Source organism: Rattus norvegicus, chromosome 20 (genome assembly GCF_036323735.1).
Source record: "Rattus norvegicus strain BN/NHsdMcwi chromosome 20, GRCr8, whole genome shotgun sequence".
In the NCBI taxonomy this organism is placed as follows: Eukaryota; Metazoa; Chordata; class Mammalia; order Rodentia; family Muridae; genus Rattus; species Rattus norvegicus.
The window spans coordinates 4,760,106-4,777,122 of NC_086038.1; the positions used below are offsets into that span (position 1 = coordinate 4,760,106).

Below are 17,017 nucleotides of genomic sequence, written 5' to 3' on the forward strand. Positions count from 1 at the left end.
CAGTGGTTAGAGCACTGACTGCTCTTCCAGAGGTCCTGAGTTCAATTCCCAGCAACCACATGGTGGCTCACAACCATCTGCAAAGAAATCCGATGCCCTCTTCTGGTGTCTGAAGACAGCTACAGTGTACTCATATATAATAAGTAAATAAATCTTTTTTTTAAAAAATGAGATGTAACGCAAAAGAGGAAGGCACCCCTGCCTCTACATGCATGAGCTCATAACAAATAAAACCCTGTCATAGGAGCCTGAAGGGCATTGTGTTAGATGGAGGAGTAAGTCTGACATAGAAAGGCAACGCCACAGGCCCGCACGTGTGGACGCTAAGTCGATTATGCTGTGAATGCAGAGAGCAAAGATGGTGGTGTCCGGGGCTGGGAGGGGAGGTACAGAGAGAGCGTGGCTAACCAGCTGAGAGCAATCCACTGTCTCAGAGCAGCTGCTGGAGAGGGCTTTGAATGTTCCCAACACAGGAATGACGGACGTTTGCTGTGATGGGTGCTGGTTTCCCTATTCAACACCACACAGTGCACACATACGACAAAATATCCCATCCCTCTCTTAAAGATCTACAGCTATGTGTTACTGGAACCAGTTGTTAAGATTCCACATCAAGGGCTGGAGAAACGGCTCAGCAGTTAAGAACACCGGCTGCTCTTGCAGAAAACCTGGGATATGTTCACAACACACTCGAAACTGGTATCGACCATCTGTAATTCCAGTTCCGGGAGATCTGCCTCCCTCTTCCGGTCACTACAGTCACTACGGACATTGTATACATGTGTATATACGCACGCAAACACTCATCGTACCAAAATAAAAATAAATCTTTTAAAAGTCATATCAATTTAATGTATTGGTTATTTAATAAATACAGATTCCTGGATTTCATCCTGAGCTTAGTGGGCTTAGCCCAGGGTGGTTCTTGAGTAACCTATATGGCCCTTTTTTCCGGTTAAAACCATCTTGACACCCTTTCCTCGGGACATAAGGGGTTCCTGCTCTGAGGCTGTCAAGTCTAGCCCTCGGAGGGCTGAGTGGTCCAACTAGTGGAATTGTAACCTGATTCCGGTTTCTGCCTCCCCACCCGGTGTCTACAACAAGCCTGACACACAGAGTTCTCTCTGCAGGTGTCTGCATGGATGAGGGTCCCTCCTCACAGCCTCGAAACCCTCCCTGCCTTAGTTTCTCTTCCAGTGAGGCTATAGCTAGAATCTCAGGTCAGCAGGACAAGAGATGGGTACGTCTTGGAGAAGTCATGGCCTCTCTGCTTAGTAACGGCTGAGTGGAGCTCAGTGATTTTGAGATGGGAGGGTCCAGCAGCTTATCAAGAGGGGCTGATGCTTGGGGTTGGGGATTTATCTCAGTGGTAGAGCGCTTGCCTAGCAAGCGCAAGGCCCTGGGTTCGGTCCCCAGCTCCAGGAAAAATAAAAAAATAAAAAAGGAGAGAGAGAGGCTGGTGTGTTTTTATTTCTAAGTATGTGAAGACTTTTGAGCCAGGAGTCGCAGCTCACATCCACAATCTCAGCACCAAAGAGGCTGAGGGAGATTGCACAACCATAAGACTAGATTCTATCTCAAAAAAAAAAAAAAAAAATCAAGATGGACTGGAGAGACGGCCCAGAGGTAAAAAGCACTGGCTGCTCTTCCAGAGGACCCAGCTTTGATTCCCAGCAACCACCTGGTGTCCTACAATCATCTGTAACCCCAGTTCCTGGAGCTCCAGTGGTGCACAGGCACACCCGCAGGCAAAACGCCATGCATAAGAAACAAACAAATCTTTTAAAAATATAAAACAACAAAATGAAATAAAAGTAAAACCCCTGAGCCTCCTGGCCACTGCCCCTCAAAGTGAACTGCATACTCAGTGTACATCTGTTTTCTGCCTGAAAGGTGGAAATTTGGTTCTGTTTTGGGTTTTTGTCATTTGTCTGTTTTTATTTTCTTACATTTATCTATTTTGAGACGGGGTTTCTTTGTGTAGCTCTGGCTGCCTGGAACCCACAGATACTTACCTGCCTCTGCCTCCTGAGTGCTGGAACCAAAGGTGTGTGCTGCCTCCACCCTCTTTTTCCTCCCCTCCTCTTCCTCTTCCTTTTAGAGATTTATATTTTGGGGGCTGGAGAGATGGCTCAGTGGTTAGAGCACTGACTGCTCTTCCAGAGGTCCTGAGTTCAAATCCCAGCAACCACATGGTGGCTCACGACCATCTGTAATGAGATCCGATGCCCTCTTCTGGCCTGCAGGCACACATGCAAATAGAACACTCATACATAATAAATAAATAATAAATAAATAAATGGAATACCCACCAGACAGTGGTGATATATGCTTTTAATTCCAGCACTCAGGAGACAGAGGCAGACAGATCTCTGTGAATTTGAGGCCAGCCTGGTCTACAGAGCAAGTTCCAGGACAGTCAGGGCTACACAGAGAAATCCTGTCTTGATAAAAATAAATAAAAAATAAAATAAAAAAATATCCATGAGATGCCATCTTAGTTTTACCTAATATATTAGAAGTGAAGGTTTTGGGTTGGGGATTTAGCTCAGTGGTAGAGCGCTTGCCTAGCAAGTGTAAGGCCCTGGGTTCGGTCCCCAGCTCTGGAAAAAAGAGAAAAAAGAAAAAAAAAAAAAAGAAGTGAAGATTCATCAAGAGAGATTACAATCAAACAAGAGGAAGGGTCTGACTCTTCCCTTAGGAACTCCAACCCCTGTAGCCCTCAAACTCATCCAAACAAATCTTCATCCAAATAAATTTTACCACTGGTCCCTCCCCAGGGCCAAATCCAAATTCTCAAACCCTCCCAGCAAGTGAGGTCAGAGCCCTCAGGAACTACTCCCATGGGCCACTTGAAGGCACACTGCCATGAGATATTAGTCATAAGTGACCTGGTCCCAGACGTCCAGCAAGACTCAGTCTCCCACCTCAGAAACAGGAAAAAATAATTCTTTGGCCTTCCCTGGAAGCAGACAGCAGCGTTCATGGAGGAGCCTAGAGCCCAGGGCAGGGTGTCCAGGTTGGTACCAAGCACAGCAACGCCCACTTGTTACCATTAGTTTGTGGTACTAGGGCTGAGCGCTTTAAGTCTGTCAAAGAGGCAGAGCCGTCTGTGAGTTCAAGGCCAGCCAGGTTACAGAGCTCCAGAACAGCCGGGGCTATGCAGCAATGGCACAAGTTCAGGGCATCTTCTCAAGGCCATGTTCTTTTCAGAAATACCATCACCTGCAGCAAGACACACAGTCACTATCAACCTCGGGGTCAGGATGGAATCTAAGATCCACCCTGCCTTCCCCCTTCCCTTTCTTTATATATGGCTTCCCACCCCCACATTCTCAGCCCGCGAGGTTTCACTGTAGCCTTGCTCGAGTATATGACACACTCTCTACCATGGTGACAGTGATCGCAATACAGTCACGCTCTGTACGTTCTAGCGATAGTGCCGCGCCACAGAACACCCTCGCCATTGTAATCTGTAGCTGTCACTTAACCTTCGGTAAATGAGGACCTAAACAAGCCGGTGCTGGAGTAATAAATACTATTTCCAGCAAGTCGGCAGGCATTTATGGAGGAATTACTAAATATCAAGATATGTGCTAACCTCTACAGATAAAAACCACTAAGAAAGGGCTTCTAAGCCGGCTTGGGGGTGCCTGGCTTTGATCCCAGCAGCGTTCGAGAAGCAGAAGCAGAGGCAGGTGGATCTCTGTGAGTTCAAGGCCTGCCACCAGGTAACTTAGAGAATTCCAGAACAGACTGCAGGGCTACATAGTGAAACTCTGTCCAAAAAAAAAAAAAAAAAAAAAAAAAAAAAAAAAAAGAGGAAGGACAGGCAGACAGACAGACAGACAGACAGGCTTCTCATTATAAGGCTACAAGCTAGACGTCCTTAGACTTTTCCCTTCACACTCCATGAAAACCCGAGTTTGCACGCAGGAGGCAGCAGGACCTGGTAGGGGAGTGAAAGGTGGCGAGGTGTAGGTGGGATGGGGTGGGGGAGAGGATGGGAGTGGGGATGGGGGTGGCTCTGGCTGGTGACAGGGAGCAGGAATGGTGAGGTGTCAATGGGTGGCACTGGGGTTTTACTCTTGTCTCCCCTCCCATGTTGCCCTATGAGAAACCTATTGTGGTTCGAATAGGAATGGCCCCCATTGACACATATTTGAATGTTTGGCACGATTAGGAAGCATGGCCTTGTTGGAGTGAGTGTGGCCTTGTTGGAGTAGGTGTGGCCTTGTTGGAGTAGGTGTGGCCTTGTTGGAGTAGGTGTGGCCTTGTTGGAGTGGGTGTGACCTTGTTGGAGTGGGTGTGGCCTTGTTGGAGTGGGTGTGGCCTTGTTGGAGGAAATGTCATTGTAGGGGTGGGCTTTGAGGTCTCCTTCGTTCCAGCTCTGTCCAGTGTACAGTTCCAGTCCTCTCCTGACTGTCCACGGAAGGCAGTTCCCTGCCAGCTGTCTTCAGATCAAGAAGTAGAACTCTCAGCTCCACCAGCCCCATGTCTTTCTGCACACTGCCATGTTGACAATGGACTGAATCTCTGAAACTGTAAGCCAGCCTCAATAAATGTCGTCCATTATAAGAGTTGCCTTGGTCACGGTGTCTCTTCACAGCAATGAAACCCTAAGTAAGACCCCTATCTTCCCTGGAACCTCAGTGGCAGAGTCAGCAGTGCATAAAACATCCTGGTTTGGCAGGAAAACATCGAGAGAGAGAGAGAGAGAGAGAGAGAGAGAGAGAGAGAGAGAGAGAGAGAGAGAGAGAGAGAGAGAGAGAGAGAGAGAGAGGAAGAAGGAGGAGGAGGAAGGAGCAGGAGCAGGAGCAGGAGCAGGAGCAGGAGCAGGAGCAGGAGCAGGAGCAGGAGCAGGAGCAGAAGCAGAAGCAGAAGCAGAAGCAGAAGCAGAAGAAGCAGAAGAAGCAGAAGAAGCAGAAGAAGAAGCAGAAGAAGCAGAAGAAGCAGAAGAAGCAGAAGAAGCAGAAGAAGCAGAAGAAGCAGAAGCAGAAGCAGAAGCAGAAGCAGAAACAGAAGCAGAAGCAGAAGAAGAAGCAGAAGAAGAAGAAGAAGAAGAAGAAGAAGAAGAAGAAGAAGAAGAAGAAGAAGAAGAAGAAGAAGAAGAAGAAGAGGGCTGGAGAGATGGCTCAGTGGTTAAGAGCACTGACTGTTCTACCAGAGGTCCTGAGTTCAAATTCCAGCAACCACATGGTGGCTCACAACCATCTGTAATGGGATCTGATGCCCTCTTCTGGTGTGTCTGAACACAGCTGCAGTGTACTTATATATAATAAATAAATAAATAAATCTTTAAAAGAAGAAGAAGAAGAAGAAGAAGAAGAAGAAGAAGAAGAAGAAGAAGAAGAAGAAGAAGAAGAAGAAGAAGAAGAAGAAGAAGCAGCAGCAGCAGCTGCAGCAGCAGCCCTGCTGGGCAATGACATCAGCAAGATGGCAGAGGAAACCCCAGCCCTCTGCTTCCCACAGAAGCACTAATGTCAAAACAAAACAAAACAAAAAACGGGTAAAGGATGCAAGACAGAAACTACCAAAGCAAGAGCAACGGAGCTTCAAAAAGGCTATGGGCGAAGATGGTCACAACTAGAAGTGACTAAAGGAACGTGAACAGCAGCAGCGTATTCCTTCCCATACATGAAAGGGGACACGATGGGGTTGTGGCTATAGCTAAGGCAGGAGACTAGGAAGGGCTCCGGTGGACCCAGTTGTAGACTCAGCAGGAGACTTCGGGTCTGGGAACTGAGATCACACCTCGGTGATGATGGGCGGGTAGCACACAGTCAAAGGAAGAAGGCGCATGCCCAGCTCCCTACAACTGCGTCCTAGAGACAGGCAGATGGTTTAGAGCAGAGCCACAGTGAACAACGGAAAGCAACAGACTAGAGGTTCAAAGTCAGGGTAGTGACGCCAACGGAGCTCCCTAAAGCTGCAGGTGTGGTGAGTACTTCCACATCGTGCAAATAGTAACTATATGTAAAGGAAAAAGCTCACTTAATCCATTAGCGTGGTTACGTATGGTGTGGGGGGAGAGGATAGACCTGAGAGTAAGGGAACAGAGGGACAAATGAATCGAGAGTCAGAACAGGGATGTCCTGACAGTTCGTAGGGCCTCTGTGGAGCGGTGATGTAACATGCGTGCGTGCGCGCGCGCGCGCGCGCGCACACACACACACACACCCTGCCCATTCCAGAGTCAATATGAGACGCGGAACATCATGGAGAGATCACTGTCCAATGGGAGGGGAATTTAAAAACACAAGTATTTGAAATATAAATGTTTCAATAAACAGAAGCCCAGAAGAGAATTTTTATGTGAGCTTTGCCAGCAGTGGGTACAAACGGAGATCGGAAGCTGCACTTGATCCCCGGCACACTGTCCGCGACGCATGCGCAAAACAGACTGGGTCCAAGTATGGTTGAACTCGGTCTCATCCATGCAAAGCTCTTTCGATCCAGATAGTCTAGCTGTGTGGCCTTGGCGGAGGTGCTTCATGTTTTTGCGCACATAGATGTTGTAAGCATCCTCTCATGTGTCAAACCACAGTGACTTCAGCACCGTCACTAAGCAGATGATAGGTGAGGGTAACAAGGAGCGGTAAGCGCAGAGGCTCAGGGCAGCGCAGGAGTCCTGGGTTCTCGGTGTTGTCTCTACACAGCTCTGCCCTACTCACCTCCTTTCTGCACAGCAGGTGTAGATGCCCCATCTTTCTTCTGACTACACCCTAGCATCCCTACCTCCACAGTTACTCACAGGGGTTCCTGGGTCCGAGGGTTATGGCCGCCATGCGGAGCCCTTACGATGAGCGCACTACCAACCACGGAGCCCACCAGGCCCACCACCAGGCCCAGGGCGCAGACCGTGGTCTCCATTGTCTCGGACACCTGGACTGGCTCCTGCATTTCTGAGGGAAATGAATGGATGCAGTTAGCATAGTGGGATGCTGGGGTACCAGGTCCTGGGAGCAGGGGTGTGTGGAAAGGGGGTGCTGCTTACCCCAGTGACTGAGACTCGGCTGGTCCAGGCTCCAGTGCTCCACCCTGCAGTCATACACATCCTGCGCTGTGGGAATGAAGGTCAGGTAGTGGAACTTGTGAAATCTGAGTTCTGTGCTGGCCAGAAAGACGGTCTCTGAAGTTCCTTCGGTGACCGGCTGCCCGTTACGTAGCCATGTGACATTGAGCACTGGGGGAAAGAGCCTGTCGATGTGGCAGATGAGGACATTGGGCTGGCCCAGCTCTACCGGGTTCTTAGGGAACACGGTCACCTCGGGAGGCTCTGGGAAGAGACAGAACACGGCCAGTTCTGAGTAAATCACAGAGATTCCACCCTGAGTGTTTTCTGTCTCAGGCTCTGAATTCTTGACCCCTCCTGGTCCAGAGAGCCGGGAAACTCCTTCCAGTGAGCAACCTATCTCAGCTCAACCTCTCTTGGGTGAGAAGAGGAGCTAGCAGCCCCCGACTGTACCACAGGGAGTCCAAAGGAGGGTCCCTCAGCAGAGGGCATCTGTCTCCCATTCTGAGTGTGGACCAGGGGTCCTCCCCCTCCCCACTGGGTGGCAGAAGAAGAAAGAACCCACCGCTGGGGTCCTGGGTGACGTTGTATCTCTGGATCAAGGCTCTCAAGTTGTTCTTCAGGCTGTCGATGTAGGGAAGAGCCTCCTGGGCGTCAAACGCATACACCTTGCTGAACTCCGGCAGGTCCCAGACCGTCTCCTCCCTGTCAAGATCCACGTAGAACTGCTCATCACCGTCAAACGCGTACATGCATTCACCAGACGGGTGCTGCGTCTGCACAAATATGTCGTACGTTGCTACGTGCTCCGCTGCGTAAGCAAGATAAAGGAAAATGAGACCAATGTAAGAACTATTGTGTAAGTGGTGAGGCAGGGGAATGGCTGGGTTTATTAATAAAATCAGAAGAGGCCAAAAGAGGGGAATGGGTGAGAAGGAGAAACAGCAGACAGGAGGCAGCAGTGTGGGGTGTTGGGGAGAGGGAGAAAGATGGAGTCTTCAGTCTTGCTGCCCCTGCCCACTCCCAGGTGGAACCCCATAACTCTGCAGGGGTCTGGGGGTGGCAGGAGCCTCTGTTGAGCATTTGCTGAGCTCCTGGTCTGTTAGTAGGGTACATATTTGACGCATGCTATTGCCCTAACCATCCCAGATGCAACCAAGGAGACACAGAGAAGGTGGGTAACTTGCCTCAGGTCACACAGCAATGCGCTGCTAGGAGAGACTTTCTCCTCCCCACAGCTTCCGGTTCAGGGACTGCAGCTGTGAAATTAGGTCTAAACTCACGGAGGTGGAGGGGCTGGTATGCTAGTGTCCTTATTACAGAAGAGGTGGAAGCTCGCTGCACTGTAGGGATACGGTTCTGTTTTAGTTCGTAAACACGACGGCAGTGTGTGCTAAGACTGTGACTCCATTTTTTTTTTTTTAATCTTGAGCCTATTAAATCTAACAGGATGAATTTTGACAATGGTCTCAAACTTTTTTTTTTAATTTTAAGTTGATTTAAAGAATTTTGTTTAAAAAATCTTTGACAACATTTGTTTTTGTTTTAAGTGGAATTATAGAGATCCCTGTGTGGTTCAATTTTGTTGTTGTTCCTTAGTCTTTATTAGTTGTTAAGAAACAGCAAACATAATACAAGCTATCGTTAGTAATAATATTAACCACGTGAGCATTCTGGACTTGGGACGGTGAGGAGAATCATGGGAGGACTTGGACACACTCTCCTGCTCTTCTCTGTGGAACCCCAAGTCCCAGCAGGTAAGGAGTGTCTATACTTGGACAAAACAGCACGGAGAATGTTCTTGAAGAAGGGTTTTAGGTTCCTTGTGAGCTCAGGGAAATCTTCTTTATAAAACACGGTGATGACAACAAAAAGCAAACAAACAACCCTCCATGGTCTCTGCTTCAGTTCCTCCCTCGGTGTTCCTGACCTGATTCCCCAGTGGACTGTGAGCTACGGCCAAATAAACCTTTCTTTCCCAAGTTGCTTTTGGCCATGGTGTTTACCACAGCAACAGAAACAGCGATGCCCCAGGAAGCCTGTGTGTGAGGTAAGAATTGAAAAGGTCTGGGGTCGTAGCTGAAGGGAGGTGGTCACTAAGCACTCAACTCAAAAGAAAGTGAAGAAGATGCAGGAAATGGGATGGAGGTAAACAGGTTAAAAGAGGACCCTTGGGGGCTGGAGAGATGGCTCAGTGGTTAAGAGCACTGACTGCTCTTCCAGAGGTCCTGAGTTCAATTCCCAGCAACCACATGGTGGCTCACAACCATCTGTAAAGAGATCCGATGCCCTCTTCTAGTATGTCTGAAGACAGTGACAGTGTACTCATATACATGAAAAAAGTAAATTAAAAAAAAGATCCTTTTTAAGGTCCACTAACAGAAAAAGGGAGCTGAATTCAAGTCGTCTTGACTTGGTGGTACAGGCCCAAAATTCCAGCACAGTCAGGAAGAAGCGTGAGGCAGGAGGATTTGAGATTCAACACCAGCCTGAGCTACATAGAGAGACCCCATCTCACAGACTCCAAAACAAAAGGCACCCAAAGTATGGTGGTCTCTTACAGCAGTTACAGCATCCAACATGAGCACTGTAAGGTAGCTAGCTACACAGAGAGCAGCCCGGGGCTGGGATGTTGCATGGAAGCAAGGACGTTTTTTATTGGTTAGCTCATGTTTGAGTTTTTAAGGTGCTCACACACACACACACACACACACACACACAGCCTGGTCTACATCAAGAGTTTCAGGCTCGACAGGGGTACACAGGGAGAGACCCTCTTTCAGAAAGAGAGAAACAAAGAAATAGTTATCTGAGTAGCAAGGTGCTACATGGCAGGGTCAGGGTCCTAAGAGGCTGTTAGTGAAAATGGAGACTCAGTTACACTGGACCCTAGGATACTGGCAATACAAGGACTATGTGTTTCCTGCCGAGGAGAGCCCCAAAGGTACAATGGAGCTGCCCTAAGAGGAGGCTCGAGTGTGCTGTGGATGGCAGAGCTGGAGAGCTGGGACTACTCAAGCTCTGTGGGGCCCAGAAGATTATGAGTTAGTCCAAAATGCCAGACACAACGCTACCGGATTTGGGTTTATACTGCCGGATTTTGGTTTTGCTTCAGGGTAGTTGGTTTTTATACTCCAGTTCTTCCTTTTAGGAATAAAAATGTTTACTATGTAACCTTATTTTTATTTTATGTTTTATAGCACCTACCAGTTAGGAGAGTTTGGACTGTTGAAGTATTGGAATTTTTAATGACCTTGGACTGAATTTTGTATTAACGCAGACTTTTAAGACAAGGGTGGAAGGCTAAGCATTCAAGGGGTGTGTTCATATGTGAAGTCGACAGGGCATGGGTTATACTGGTTATTCTCACCCACCAATTTGACACAATCTAGGATCACTCAGGACGAGAGACTTAATGAGGATTGTCTACATTAGGTTGGCCTCTGTGAATCTCTATGGGGGATTGACTTGATTGTTAACCTATGTAGAGAGACCCAGCCCACTGTGGGCAGCACCATTCCCTAGGCCTGGAGAAAGTGCCCAGGCAGAATAGCACATACCTTTAATCTCAGCACTCTGAAGGCAGAGGCAGGCAGATCCTCTATCAGTTCAAGGCCAGCCTGGTCTACGTAGAGAGTTCTAGGCCAACAGGGACTACACAATAAGATCCTGTCTCCAAAACAAACAAACAAACAAAAACAATCACTACCACCCCCCAAAAAAGAGAGAAGAAAATGATCTGAGAGGAAACAACCAAGGATGTGTTTATTCTTTGGTTTTTGTTTGTCTGTGTGTTCAGTTTTGTTTTGAGGCAGGTTCTTACCATAGCCCTGGCTTCCCTGAACTCACTATGTAGACCAGGCTGGCCTTGAACTCACAGAGATCTTCCTGGTTCTGGCTCCTGAGTGATTATTCTTTGTTCTTGATTGCGGGTGTGATGTAGCTGACCCATTGCGTTCCTGCCTTGACTTATCTGAAATGATAGACCTGTGCACCAAATACCCTGTTTCCTCCCTAAATTGTTTTTCATTGGAGTATTTTCAAAACCACAAAGAACCTAGAGCCAGGTGTATTTGCTACAAAACCTTGTTTTGTCGGTTTGCTTAACTGTGCGTTCCTGTCGCAGACTTGCCTCGAACTCCCAAACCTCGAATCCCAGCCTCCCACTCGCCAGGATTACAGGTGTGCACCACCACACCAGTCCTGTACTGTGAATTCTAGTTCTTCCTATCTCTGCGTCTTTGGATGACAACATGCATGGGCTTGGTGCTTCCTGATATCAGCAGAAGGAGACACATCACTGTCATGGTTTAACCTCACACAGTGATCCTAGGAAGGTCATAAGATCCTAGGAGGTGGGATCCATGCTCTGCTAGGTTCCCACCATTGCTCCATAGGTCTCTAAAGGTAGCCACTTAAAGCAGGAGTGGGGCCCTGCTGTGTTCAGCTGTCAACAGAGTGCAGAGTCAGTCTGTGGGTGGATTTGAACCTTGACTCCCGACTGGGTGATTGTGGCCACTACGTTTTATAAGATCTTATTTTTTTTTTATTTTATGTTGGGTGTTTGCCTGCATGAATATAAGTGCCTACAGAGGCCCGGAAGAGAAAAACCCAGATCTCCCTACAGATTGTGAGCTGCCCTGTGGTTGCTGGGGATTGAACCTGGGTCCTCTGGAAGAGCAGGCAGCACGCTTAACCATTGAGCCACCTCTCCAGCCAGGCTGCCTTTGTCTTTAATGCTTATTAGAGCAAGATGAAACCAAACACATAAGGGAATGAGGAGAGGTGAGACCCAGAGGAGATGGACAGAGTCTGACAAAATTTCTCATTCTAAAGGAAGCGCGTGACTGTCTATTCCCACCGTGCGCCCCACCACCCATCCTCCTGACCTTTGATGGCCCCAGATCCTGGGAGACTCAGCAGGAAGGCCAGGAAGGAGGCTCTCAGGGCCTCAGCTTTAGTCTGGAACATTCTCTCTTCAGAGCACAGGTCAGGGAATCTACGGCTGATGACCGTAATCACGAGACAATAATGAGGAACTGAGGGGGAGTGAGGACACCTGAAACTCTGAAACCTGGTTCTGAAGCCTGACTGCATAGACCAGGGGAAACCAGCAAGGCTGGATCAGCCAATCAGAGAAGCCAAAATGGCTGATCTGGCTGTTGCTGGGTAAAGAGGACTAAAGAAGAGGAAGCGTTTTCAGAAGCTAATGTGGCCAAGAAACTTCAGCCACAGTCACCGTGAGGGGGAGAGATTGAGAAAATAAGGCACACACCCCTAATACTGATTCTATTTGATAGGAATCGTCAAACATCACTACCACCTCAACATCAGATTATCTCTGATGTTTTGTTCACTGTTTTTGTTTTGTTTTTAAAGATGTATTTTATTTATATAGTATTTATTCAAACACACCAGAAGAGGGCATCAGATTCCATTATAGATGGTTGTGAGCCACCATGTGGTTGCTGGAAATTGAACTCAGGACCTCTGGAAGAGCAGTCAGTGCTCTTAACCACTGAGCCATCTCTCCAGCCGCCTTGTCTGCTGTTTTTAATACTTTTTTATTTTATGTACATGAGCAGTTTGCCTCTATGTTGTATGAGCACCACATGTGTGCCTGGTGCCCACAGAGGCCAGAAGAGGGCGCCAGGATCCCCTGGGATCTGCTGGGAACAGAACCCAGCCTTCTCACGAGAGCAGCAAGTGTCCCTCCTCCTTACTTTTGAGCAGGTTCCTCATGAACAGATGTCCAGCAAGATCTGCCCGCCTTGCTCTCCCTGTCACTGGGATTACACGTGTGCCAGGGATTCAGGCTCAGGCCGTTATACTTTTGTGGCAAGCACTCTACTGACTGAGCCATTTCCCTGGCCTCTTCTGTGACTCTTGAACTAAGATCTGGCTGTGTCTCCTCAGGTACACGACCTGTGCCTTCTTCAATTACGCAGTTGGGTCTGGTCGCGCTGTCTGCAGCAGTGCGCTGGCTTCCTCCCGTCTGCCGAGGGGCTGTGTCGGGTCTGGCTGAATTATTCCAGTCTGGGTCATGGTGCCCCCTGCACTAACACTCTGCTTCTGCTTCACCTCCAACAGACACCTGGCTTTAGGAGGGCGTCGGGGTCACGTGGCTGCCCTGGATTGGGTGACAAAGAAGCTCATGTGTGAGATCAACGTCATGGAAGCGGTGCGGGACATCCAGTCAGTGCTTCCTCTGTTGGCGGTTGATGGGATTGAGCCAGCCCATTCCCTAAAGGATGATGCCCTGTGGGTCCTGTCTCCCATGAGCCCCTCCCACTTTCTAGCCAGCCTGTGACGTCATCTCACCTGTATCACACACTAGGTTGTCAGTCCTCTCACATCATCTGCCCAGTGACTGATGACTCATAGGAAGCTCAAGCCTCATTGGTTCCTTCCTTAGACTCTGTCCAATGGGATCATAGCAGATTACTTCAGTCGTAGACTGTGCTGTTCATCCAGGAGCTCAACTTCAGGAGTCCAGCATCCCCGTCCACTGCTTTCCTCACTTCATCCGCCCTTCTAACTCCATGATGGTCCCATGCGTCCCTATGGTCTCCTGGACAGCAGCTCTGATGGTGTTGCTGAGCAGAGAGATCCAGGGCGGGGCCCCTCCAGGTAAGAGCTAAGAAACATGTGACTCAGGAGAGCCTGGCTCAGGACTTTTGGAAATAGTCGGGCATCTCCCACAGCCCGCGTCCTTCCTTCCCAGGTAGAAAAGCAGGCTCATATTCACATTGCATTTTTTTCTTCAGCCAGTTTTTCCCACTCCCGGGAACATAGAAACCGTGAACCCAGAAGAGATGTTAAGGGGTCTGCATGCCACACCCTGTGGACAAGGGGGCTGGGGGCTTGCAGGGGCAAGGTTTACAGAGAGGCCAGAAGGCTCAGCCTCCTGGGTTTCCCCACGTCTCCATCACAGCCTTGAGGGAACTCAGGTCACCTGACTGACTCAGCGTTAGGAGAGAGTAGTTTCTGCTCACCCAAGATGGGGCAGGAGCCTGTGCCTTCTCTGGCGACATTGGGTGCACTTGCCGAGGAGGGAGAGAGAACTTGACCTTGTTGATCACAGAAGGCTGTGAGACCCAACTAAGGGACAGCTCAGCTGTGGAAACTGTGCCTTCAAGGTCCAGGAATCAGGGAATGGATGGCACCAAGTGTGTCTGGGGCATTGAATGACCACAACAGGTGAGGGAGAACACCTCCCCCCCCCATTTCAATCCTACTTCCTTCATGGATAAATTCTACTTACAAAAGTTAAGCGTTGTCAAAGGAAAGTTTCAAAATTGTTTTCCTTGCTTGTACAAACGTGAATCATTGAGGGGAGGAGAAGTAAAAACTAATGAGTTAAAATGACAAGATTCATATTCAGAGGCAAGGAGAGGCAGGTGGGGAAGAGGGAGAGAGAGAATGTGCACGGTAGGGGTTCAGGACCTGGGACCTGGGCTGAGACACCTACCATGGATGCAGGTCAGGACTTCCACACAGTGTGAATTGGCTACTACAGAAGCCCTACGGCCTTCCCACCCTCCCCTTCCCTCCTCTGCCCGAGCCGTGCAGGTCCTCCTGAGCACACCAGGATGAGCCAGTAGTTCTGGGTTACTATGGTGACAGAAGGAAACATCAGAACATCCCATAGTCATCTCTTCCTGCACCTGCAACCTAGACTTGTTTGCTCCCCCTGCACCTGCAACCTAGACTTGTTTGCTCCCCCTGCACCTGCAACCTAGACTTGTTTGCTCCCCCCCCCCCCCATCTCAGGAGGGCTTCCCAGTATCTGTGGCTGCAGTGACACGCTGGGCTCCTGTCTCTTGTCTTTAGCTCCTCCCAGCCTTACCGTCCCTCTGACATGGTGGACAAGCTAATGAGCGTCTTACGTCAAATGCATTGGGAACCCTGGCAGTGTTAATACTGAGGCCTCGGAAGCTATGAGGCGAAGAAGCTCTCCCCAATGCCCCTGCCTCAGCCTCTCCATTGCTGGGATTACAGGCGTGCATCCTCTCACCAGAGCCTGATACCCTTTTAAGTGAAACAATAGATTTTTAGTTTAGTGTGTTTATCACCTGCAGTGCTGAGAAGGGAACCCAAGGCTTCACAAGTCTCCATCGCCAGGCTGCTCCAAGCCCCGAGGCTGCTGGTTTATAAAACGCATTAATAAACCAGCTTAGAGCTCCCTCTGGTGGTAAATAAACACCTGCCGTTTTATCTTCTGATCCACTTCACTGTGTTGGAACTGGTTGTTCGACTGGAAAAAAGGCAGGATTTGTTTTGAAATGCTAATTTTTCAGGGGGGGGGGTGGAACAGGAAAACAACCATCTTCACTGAAAAGAGTAAGAACAGACAGACCCACAGAGGCTCACACAGGGCAAACAGAACGAACCCACATTGCTGGTGGCTCCTAGGAAGAGAGGGAGGGCTCCCACATCTCTTCTGTAACAATTACCCAGCCGGTGCTTCTAGGAATGAGGGAGATCACCGGGCCTTCAGTGAGGTGATTTTTCAATGATTAAGGTTCAGGACAGTGCCCTCCTCCCAACCCCGTTAGACCAGGTTGTCCCAAGATTTGCAGCAATCCTCCTGCCTCTGCATCCTTAGCTGTGGGATTTCAGATGAGAGCTGCCGTTCCACATTATTTTTAAAATGAATTTATTATGTTTTGTATTATTGTATGTGTAGGGAATCCTTTGCCTGCATGCTCATATGTGGACCATGGGTACGTCTGGGATCCACAAAGGTCAGAAGAGGGTACTGGATCCCTTGGAACTGGACTTACAAGTGGTTCTGAGCAGCCCTATGGGTGCTGGGAGCTGAACCTGAGTCCTCTGCAAGAACAACAGCATGTGTTCCTAACTGCGGGTCCACCTCCCCAGACCCTAATTAACTTTTAAGCTATCGTGCCAAGCGGTGAATTTCATCATGGTGTTTCTACATAGGCAGTCCACACCTTTTTCTTTTCTTTTCTTTTCTTTTCTTTCTTTCTTTCTTTTTTTTTTTTTTTTTTTTTTTTTTTTTTTTGGAGCTGGGGACCGAACCCAGGGCCTTGCACTTGCTAGGCAAGCGCTCTACCACTGAGCTAAATCCCCAACCCCGCAGTCCACACTTTTTAAGGTCAAGTTTTTCCACATGGCTACTTAAAGGTGAAACAGCGAATTAACTTTTACGTTAGGGCTTATGTGTTTATTTCTGCATTCCCAGCACATGGGACAGGACATACTGCGTGTATTACAGCATGTAGGAGTATTAAAGATGCTGGTTCAGAGAGGAAAGCACCTTGTTATGGGGAGGTGACATTTGCGGTATACAAGTGGGCGGGTTCAGATACAGGGATGTCAGTACATCGCCCAAGGCCCCGCCACCGCCCCCGCCCAAGGCCCCACCCCCTACACTGCAGCTTCTCTTCTGTAGGGACTGTTATGGTGAGATTCTGTAACTCCTGGTGGCCCCATGTGAGGTGTCATTCCACTCAGCCCCCAGAATTGTAACCTTCCTCTCAGTGTCCCAACCCTTCACTGGTACTGGTCATCCACAACAGGAAGTCCCTTTATGTCCTGTGACCCTCACCCTGAGGTCACTGGTGAGGAAACCGAGGCCTGAGCTGCTGGAATGGGTAAACGTGTGTGTGTGTGTGTGTGTGTGTGTGTGTGTGTGTGTGTGTGTGTGTACCATGAGTGGTGTGCCTGGTGCCGTTGGATGCCAGATGCAGGCTTTGATCTTGAACTGGAGGGTGAGCCACCATATGAATTCTGGAATTCAAAGCTGCCAGGGCTCTTTTTTTTTTTTTTTTTTTTTTTTTTTTTTTTTTTTTTTGGTTCTTTTTTTCGGAGCTGGGGACCGAACCCAGGGCCTTGCGCTTCCTAGGTAAGCGCTCTACCACTGAGCTAAATCCCCAGCCCCGCTGCCAGGGCTCTTAATCACCCAGTCTTCCATCCAACTCCATAATTGCTCTTTTGAAAGTGATGTCATTGGTACCTGTCCCATGCGCCAGTGGA

The 17,017-nt window shown here is 48.9% G+C and overlaps 1 protein-coding gene across 2 annotated transcripts; it reads right to left on the reverse strand.

Annotated features, from left to right (window-relative positions):
* Positions 1-2,319: 2,319 nt before the first annotated feature.
* RT1-Ha (RT1 class II, locus Ha) lies at positions 2,320-12,334 on the reverse strand. Of its 2 annotated transcripts, XM_006255916.5 has the most exons (5): positions 11,905-12,334; positions 7,581-7,826; positions 6,998-7,279; positions 6,755-6,905; positions 2,320-3,225 (listed from the first exon to the last, which is right to left on the reverse strand). In XM_006255916.5, the coding sequence occupies exons 1-5, from the start codon at positions 12,110-12,112 to the stop codon at positions 3,222-3,224; spliced, it is 891 nt and encodes a 296-aa protein (XP_006255978.2). In that variant the 5' UTR covers positions 12,113-12,334; the 3' UTR covers positions 2,320-3,221. The 2 variants fall into 2 exon arrangements, with proteins under 2 accessions (XP_006255978.2, NP_001008848.1); NM_001008848.2 differs by lacking the exon at positions 2,320-3,225 and having other exon boundaries at positions 6,727-6,905; positions 11,905-12,036.
* Positions 12,335-17,017: the final 4,683 nt, after the last annotated feature.